General features: G+C 37.0%; 1 protein-coding gene across 1 annotated transcript in view; it reads left to right on the forward strand.

Annotated features, from left to right (window-relative positions):
- AXDND1 (axonemal dynein light chain domain containing 1) overlaps positions 1-9,536 on the forward strand; it is a 176,494-nt gene that overhangs the window by 157,230 nt on the left and 9,728 nt on the right. Inside the window, exon 20 of the mRNA XM_006867105.1 lies at positions 4,511-4,599. Coding sequence (XP_006867167.1) covers positions 4,511-4,599 — 89 coding nt within the window. The remainder of the gene's footprint in view (positions 1-4,510; positions 4,600-9,536) is intronic.

Below are 9,536 nucleotides of genomic sequence, written 5' to 3' on the forward strand. Positions count from 1 at the left end.
GCTATGAACATTGGTGTGCATATATATCTACTTGTTTTATGGCTCATATTTCTACTGGGTAAATACCAAGTAGTGGAATTGCTGGATCATACGGTATTTCTATTTCCAACCTTCTGTGGAAGCGCCATATTGCTTTCCAGAGAGGTTGGACCATTTTGCAAGAGGATTAACTATTGAAGGTATTGAAATAGAGCACAAAACATTAATGTACACTTGACAGTATCAAAACAGGAATGTTTACCTTACACACTATAACTCAGTATATCTTTTGAATGAATGAGGGGAGTGTCCGAAGGCTCAAATATGCACACTTAACAATATATAATCCTGGCTTACTTTATGTCTCACCAATAGTTATAGTTGTTTCATAAAGTTGTAAAGCATGAGTGGAATTTTAGTTCTAGAATCTTCTTCTCTGAAAACCTATCTTTTAGATTCAAAGAACAAAAGTTAGTAGCATATGCTATATGGCATAGTCATGTCACATGCTGCTTGATCAAACTGAACAATAGCATTTGCTACCCAAACAAATTACGTAAAACAGGGGGAAAATATGACTGGGTAAATAGTAAAGAAGAATAAAGCTCTTTATAGCATAACTTTCTGTTTTTCTTTTAGGAAAAAAAAGTGTTGTGGTATGATAAAACATGTGACTGAGGATGAGAAGACATAGATAAGAGTTTTGCTTTAGCCCACTAGATCATTCTGTGACTATGGCAGTCTGCCAACTGTAGATTTCCCTTTCCTTCTATAATGCAGAGCTTATCTTTCATTTGCCTCTGGTTTGGGAATGTAGAAAACTGGTTATAATAGTACACACTTCTAGGAAAATGTCATAACACACATTTTTAAAGTATACTTATAATTTCTGTCCTCTAAATTTTCTCTTTTACCTGACTTGTTTTTTTCTTTTCAGGGATCTGTTTAATGTCAAAATAAATGAAAGACTTTTCCCTCCCCACACCACCCCCATAAAGGTATACTATATGGCTAGGTCCACCACTCATCTGTCACTTTGCTGTACTGTGGTGGTTTGCATATTGCTGTGATTCTGGAAGCTATGCCTTCAGTATTATAAATACCAGCAGGGTCAGCCATGGTGGACAGGTTTCAGATAAGTTTCCAGATGAAGGCAGACTAGGAAGAAGGAAAGACAGAGCATTTCCAAATATTCAGTCACTGAAAACCTTATGAATAGCAGTGGAACTCTGTCAGCACTAGAATATTGAACATTGAAACATGAAGAGCAGCAGAATACTGTCAGATATAGTGCTGGAAAATGAACTCTTTAGGTTGGAAGACACTCAAAATACGACTGCCTACTCAAAGTAGAGTTGGCTGTGATCATGGAGTAAATAAAGCCTTTGGGACCTTCATTTGCTGATGGGGCACAACTCAAAATGAAGAGAAACAGCTGTAAACACCCATTAATAGTCAGGACATGGAATGTACATACTATGAATATAGAATAATCGAAACTTCTCAAAATGAAATGGAACATATAAACATTGATATAATAGGCGTTAGTAAGCTGAAATGGACTATCATATGGCCATTTTGAATTTGACAGTCACATGGTTTACTATGCCAGAAATGACAAATTAAAGAGGAATGGTGTCTTGAAGTACTACGCTGTCTGTGATAGGATAATATCCATACACTTAGAAGACCAATTAATACCACTATTATGCCAATTTATGCACCAACCACTAAAGCCAGTGAGGATGAAATAGAAGAATTCTACCAATTTCTTCAGTCTGAAATTGCTCAAACATGCAATCAAAATGTATTAATAATTACTGATGATTGGAATGGAAAGGTTGGAAACAAAGAGGAAGGACAGAGCCAAACTATGACCTCAATATATCCCACCTAAATTTAGAGATCATCTGAAGAACAGACTTGATGCATTAGACAATAAAGACTGAAGACCAGAAGAGTTGTGGGATGTTATAAAGAACATCATACTGGAAAAAAGCAAAAGGTTACTAAGAAGATAAGAAAGAAAGAAAAGACCAAAATAGATGTCAGAAGAGACTCTGAAACTTGCTCTCCAGTCTAGAGATGCTACAGTAAATGGAGAAATGAGGAGGTAAAAGAGCTGAATAGAAAATTTCAAAGAGCAGCCCGAGAAGACAATGTCAAATATTATAACAAAATGTACTAATTCCAGAATTAGAAACCAAAAGAGAAGAACATACTCAGCATTTCTGAAGCTGAGGGAACTGAAGAAAAATTTCAAGCCTTGACTTGCAATATTGAAGGATTCTATGGACAAAATATTGATGCAGAAAGCACCAAAAGAAGATGGAAAGAATATACAGAGTCACTGTACCAAAAAGAAATAGTTGATATTCAGCCGTTTCAAGAGGCAACATATGATGAAGAGCCAGTGATATTGAAGGAAGAAGATCAAGGTGCACTGAACACATTGACAAAAAAAAAAAAAAAGCCTCTGGGAGTTGATGGAATATAAATTAAAATCATTCAACAAATTTATGCAGCACTGGAAACACTCACTCTTCTGTGCCAGGAAATTTGGAAGACAGCTATGTGGCTAATTGATTGGAAATGATCCATATTTGTGCCCATTCCAAAGAAAGGTGACCCAGTAGAATACAGAAATCATCAAATAATATAATTAATGTCTCATGCAAGTAAAATTTTGCTAAAGATAATTAAAAAATGGCTGCAAACATACATTGACAGAGAACTTCCTGAGGTTCAAGCTAGATTCAAACAAGGACATGGAACAAGGGATATCATTGCTGACATCAGATAGATCTTGGCAGAAAACAGACTATACCAGAAAGATGTTTTCCTGTATTTTATTGACTATGCAAAGACTTTTTGGTTATGTGGATCATGACAAGTTATGGACAACATTTCAGAGAATGAATATTCCCAAATACTTAATTGTGCTCATAGGAACCTGTACATAGACCAAGAGGCAGTTTTTCAAACAGAACAAGGGAATAGTGAATGGCTTAAATTAGGAAAGGAGTGCACTAGGGTTGTATTCTGTCATGAGACTTATTTAATTTGTATGCTAAGCAAATAATCCATGAAACTGAATTATATGAAGAAAAATGTGATATCAGGACTGGAGGAAGACTCATTATCACCTCTGATATACAGATGATCCTGGCTTGCTTGCTTAAAGCAAAGAGGACTTAAAGTACCTACTGCTGAAGATTAAAGACCACAGCCTTCGGTATGGGTTGCACCTCAATGTAAAGAAAACAAAAATCCTCACAACTGGACCAATAAATGGCATCCATATAAACTGAGAAAAGTTGTCAAAGACTTCATTTTGTTCAGATCAACCATCAACACTCATGGAAGCAGCAGTCAAGAAATCAATTGGCGTATTGCATTAGGCAAAGTTGCTGCACAAGACCTCTTCAGAGTGTTAAAGAGCAAAGATAGTTTGAGGATTAAGGTGCACCTGACCCAAGCCATGGTATTTTTAGTAACCTCATATGCATGTGAAAGACAATGAATAAGGAAGACCACACAAGAATTGATGCATTTGAGTTATGGTTTTGGAGAATATTAAAAGTACAATGGACCACCAAAAGAACAAACCAATCCATTTTTGGAAGAAGTACAGCCAGAATGCTCCAGAAGCTAGGATATATTGTAGTATGGATCAGCCCCTATAGAAGGATATAATATTTGGTAAAGTGGAGAATCTGAGAAAAAGAGGAAACCCCCCCCCCAACTAAATGGATTTGCACAGTGGCAAACAGCAATGGGGTCAAACGTAGCAGTGATTGTGAGGTTGGCGCATGACTGGGCAGTGTTTCATTCTGTTGTGCATAAGTTGAGTCAGTATCAACTCGATAGTATCTAAAAACAATATGGTTATATGTATACCTTTAACTGTTGTTTATGAAGTTTCCTAAGGAATATAGATGAAAGATCCTATTAGATTTTACAGTGCTATATTCTTAATGAGACTTCTGGTGTGGTGCTGTAGGATCAGCACTGGACTGCAAAACACAAGGTTGGCGTTTAAACCCACCAGCTAATCCTTGGACACCCTATACAGGGTTGTTATGATTCAGAACTGATTCTATGGCACTAACAACAACAACAACATATTCTTAGTGAAGCCAGTTATTAGTAAGATATAATTTTCTGGATCTTAAGCTTAATTTATTAGAAAAACTTGTTTACCTTTACCTTTAAATCTTAAAACGTTTCTTCTTCCTTTTTTCCTGATTCTTTCTTTCTTTTTTGGCTACTGTTTTCCCTGCTTCTATTTTACAATTCTAATCAGCTTTATGTCCACTTTTAGCAAGGCTAATTTGACCACAGCAGTCATTTGGCCACAGGCAATCTGCATTCTTGTTTGGTGTTAGGAATGTATTTAGTTGTCTGCTTAGATTAATATGGATCATAGGGAAAAAAATATTCTGAAAAGCTTGACCCAGAACATCCTAAAGAAATAGAGTAGTCGTTGCTGGGTCTCTTAGTTCATTTATATCACAATTTCCTTTGTCAGAGAGAAGAAGCTGATCAAGGTACACCAGCTCAAAAGAATAAATATCTGGAAGCAATAGTTATAATTGAACATATGCAGCAGAAGTTACTGTAAGTATGAAGCACCAGAATGGTAAGAGGCAGAAAATTGCTGACCAGGAGGCTTGACTGGTATATTGGAACTTCTTGATTTACCTTTGGTAGTTCAGTTTCCTTCATTCTCATTAGTGGGATGGGCATCTTCAAATCTTCTAGTAGAGGCAATGGACTAAAGTGCTTTAGCAGGACTGTCTGTCCTGCCCACAGTGGATCTGAAAGAAGTTAGTGTGTGTGTGGTATGTGGGAAGTGTCTGGAATGGTCCAATGCCATGTAAGACATGATTTAGTGAAATAAATGAAGCTGGGAGAAACTATTGTAGCTTGTGAAGAAATGTTACATGCCTAAAGACTTCTTGTTGTTAAGTGCTTTCAAGTTCCGATTCATAGCCACTGAGGGTTTCTGAGGAGCGGCTGGTAGGTTTGAATCCTGGGCCTTGAAGCTAATAGTTCCAGTGCTTATCCTTCAACACCACACTAGGACTCCATCTAAAGACTAGGAAGAGTTAAATGACTGAAAATAGCATGGTGTAGAGACATATACTTGTGCTCTAGTGAATTAAGCATATTTTAGACTGGTTTTCTCAACTATAAAAGTTTTTTAGAGCTACTATAAAAGAGACACTGTTGAATTTAGTTTGCTAGATCACATTAATTAAGAGAAGTCATAATCAACTGCTAAAAAGTATTCCATTGCTATTGAAGCCATCACTCGTCCATCAGTTTGTTGTACTGTGCTTGCTTGTATGTTGCTGTTATGCTAGAACTATGCCAACAGTACTTGAAATGCCAACAGGGTCCTCCTTGGTGGACCGGTTTCAGCAGAGTAAGACTTAGTCCTCCAGACTGAGACAGATTAAGAAGAAGGACATGGTAGCCTACTTCTGAAAAAAAATTGGCCACTAGAAAACCTTATGAATAGCAGTGGAACATTGTCTAATATAGCACCAAAAGTCGAGCCCCTCAAGTTGGAAGGTATTCATATTAAATCCAGGGAACACCTGCTTCCTCAAAGTAGAGTTGACCTTACTGATATGGAATGGAGAAAAGCTTTCAGACTCTTCATTTATGGATGTGGCATGACTCAAAATTAGAAGAAACAGCTACAACCATCCATTAATAATCAGAATGTAGAACGTATGAAGTTTGAATCTAGAAAAAATTGGAAGTAACCAAAAATGAGATGGAATGCATTAAGATTGATATCCTAGGCATTATTGAGGTAAAGTGGACAAGTATTGGCATTTTGAATTTAACAATATCGTCTACTTTGCTGGGAATGACAGATTGAAAAGAAATGGTATCACATTCATCATCAAAAAGAACATTTCCAGATGTATTCTAAAGTACAACACTGTCAGTGATAGGATAGTATCTATATGCCTACAAGGAAGACCAGTTCATACAACTATTAGTCAAATTTACTCACAAACCACTAGTGCCAAATATGAAGAAACTGAACATTTTTATCAACTTCTGGAGTCTGAAATTGATCAAACATGAATCAGGATGCACTGATAATTACTGGTTATTGGAATGCAAAAATAGGAAACAAAGAGAAAGAAATGGTAATTGGAAAATACAGCTTTGCTGTTAGAAATGATGCTAGAGATTACATGGTAGAATTCTGCAAGACCAGTGGCTTACTTCATTGCAGATACCTTTTTAAATATAAATGGCAGCTATACATGTGACCCTCATCAGATGAAATAAACAGGAATCAAACTGACTGCATATTATGAGAAGGGAAGATGGAGAAGCTCAATGTCATTAGCTAAACAACATCAGGGATGGCCTATGGGAACAGCCCATCAGTTACTTATATGCAAGTTAAGGTTGAATCTGAAGAAATAAAACAAACCCATGAGAGCCAAAATATGACCTTGAGTATACCCATCTGAATTTAGAGACCTTCTGAAAAATGAATTTGACACAATGAACACTAATGACCACAGACCTAATGTTTGTAAGATGACACCAAAAATATCGTACATAAAAAACCCAAAAGGTCACTAGACAGACAGGAAAGAATGGATAAATATAAAAATAGATGTCATAAGAGACTCTGAAATTTGCTTTTGAATGTAAAATTGATAAAGCAAGAGGAAATAAAAATATAAAGCAAAAGCAGAGCAGAAGATTTGTGCAAAGACTAGAATTAGGAAATCAAAAGGAAAGAAAATGCTTGACATTTCTCAAGATGAAAGAACTGAAGAAAAAATTCAAGCACTGAATTCAATATTGAGGGATTCATTGGGCAAAATATTAAACTATGCAGGATGTATCAAAAGAAAATGGGAGGAATGCACAGAGTCACTGTAATAATAAGAAGAATCAGTTGATGGTCAACCATTTCAGGAGGAATCATATAATTCAGTCATCACTGAAGGCATTAAAGAAAAACAAGGCTCTAGGAATTAATGACACCACACGTCTGTCAGTTTGTCATACTGTGATGGCTTGTGAGTTGTGATTCTGAAAGCTATGCCACTGATATTTTAAATACCAGCAGGGTCACCAGTGGAGGACAGCTTTCAGATGAGCTTCCAGATAAAGACAGTCTAGGAAGAATGAGTGACAAACTGCTTCCAAATATTTAGTCACTGAAAACCTTATGAATAGTAGAGAAACACTGTCAGATATAGTGGTGGAAAATGAGCCCCTCAGGTTGAAAGGCACTCAAAATGCGACTGGGAAAGAGCTGCCTCCTCAAAGTATAGTTGACCATGATGACGAGTACGAAGTAAAGCCCATCGGAGAAGAACCCATGGGACCTTCTTTTGCTGATGGGGCACAACTCAAAATGAAGAGAAACAGCTGTAAACATCCATTGAAAATCGGAACATGGAATGTATGAAGTATGAATCTGGGAAAATTGGAAGTTGTCAAAAATGAAATGGAACGCATAAACATCGACATCTTAGACATTAGTAAGCTGAAATGGACTAGTATTGGCCATTTTGAATCTGACAACCACGTGGTTTACTATGCCGGGAATGACAAACTGAAGAGGAATGGTGTTGCATTCATTGTCAAAAACAACATATCCAGAACAGTCATGAGGTACAATGCTGTCTGTGATAGGATAATAAACATGCGCCTACAGGGAAGCCTAGTTAATACCACTATTATTCAAATTTATGCACCAATCACTAAAGCCAGTGAGGACAAAATAGAAAATTCTACCAATTTCTTCAATCTGAAATTGATCAAACGTTCAATAAAGATGTATTGATCATTACTGGTGATTGGAATACAAAGGTTGGGAGCAAAGAGGAAGGATCAGTAGTTGGAAAATATGACCTTGGTAATAGAAATGATGCTGGAGGTCGCATTATAGAATTCTGTAAAACCAATGATTTGTTCATTTCAAATACCTTCTTAGGAAAGAATAAGAGACGAATATACACATGGACCTCACTAGATGGAATACATAGAAATCAAATTGACTACATCTACAGAAGAGAAGATGAAAAAGCTCCATATCATCAGTGAAAACAAGACCAGGGGCAGACTGTGGAACAGACCATCAATTATTCACATGCAAATTCAAACTGAAGCTGAAGAAAATGAAAACAAGTCCACTAGAGACGAAATATGACCTTGAATATATCCCACCTGAATTTAGAGATCATCTGAAGAACAGATTTAATACATTAAACACTAAAGACCAAAGACCAGAAGAGTTGTGGGATGACACCAAAAACATCATGCCAGGAAGAAAGCAAAAAGTCATTAAGAAGACAAGAAAGAACGAAAAGGTCAAAATGGATGTCAGAAGAGACTCTAAAACTTGCTCTCCAGCATAGAGATGCTAAACCAAATGGAAGAAATGAGGAGGTACAAGAGCTGAACAGAAAATTTCAAAGATCAGCTCAAGAAGATAAAGCCATATTACAACAAAATGTACAAAGATCTGGAATCAGAAAACCAAAAAGGAAGAACACACTCAGCATTTCTCAAGCTGGGGGAACTGAAAAAAAAATTTAAGCCTTGACTTTGTTATTGAAAGATTCTCTTGGCAAATTATTGAATGATGCAGAAAGCATCAAGAGAAGATGGAAGGAATACACAGAGTCACTGTACCAAAAGGAAATGGTTCATGTTTAACCATTTCAAGAGGTAGCATATGATTAAGAGCCAATGATACTGAAGGAGGAAGTCCAAGGTACATTGAAGGAATTGACAAAGAACAAGGAACCAGGAACTGATGGAATAAAAATTGAAATCTTTGAAGAAAGTGAGGCGACACAGAAGGCACTCACTCATCTATGCCAAGAAATTTAGAAGATGACTATCTGGCTGTCTGATTGGAAGAAATCCATATTTGTGCCCATTCCAAAGAGAGGTGACCCAACAGAATTAGGAAATCATCAGACAATCTCTTTGATATCCCATGCGAGTTAAGTTTTACTGAAGGTAATACAGAAATGGCTGCAAGCATACATTGACAAAGAACTTCCAGAGGTTCAAGCCAGATTCACCACTGGACCACTGGATCAATTAACCACATTCTTATCCACGGAAAAAAGAATGAAGGACTTCATTCTTCTTGGATCAACTATCAACATTCATGGAAGTAGCAGTCAAGAAATCAAATGATGTATTGCCTTAGGCAAATCTGCTGCACAAGACCTTTTGAAAGTGTTGAAGAGCAAAGATGTCAGCTCGAAGACTAATGTGCTCCTGACCCAAGCCATGGTATTTTCAGTAACCTCATATGCATGTGAAAGCTGGGCAGTAAGTAAAGAAGATGGTAGGAGAATTATTTCATTTGACATATGGTGTTGGAGGAGAATATTGAAAGTACCATGGGCTGCCAAAAGAACCAACAGATCTGTGTTGGAAGAAGTGCAGCCAGGGTGCTCCTTGGAGGTCAGGATGGCCAAACTTCGTCTCTCATACTTCGGACGTATTGTCAGGAGGGAGCAGTCACTGGAGAAGGATATCAT

This window comes from Chrysochloris asiatica, unplaced genomic scaffold (assembly GCF_000296735.1).
Source record: "Chrysochloris asiatica unplaced genomic scaffold, ChrAsi1.0 scaffold00100, whole genome shotgun sequence".
Classification (NCBI taxonomy): Eukaryota; Metazoa; Chordata; class Mammalia; order Afrosoricida; family Chrysochloridae; genus Chrysochloris; species Chrysochloris asiatica.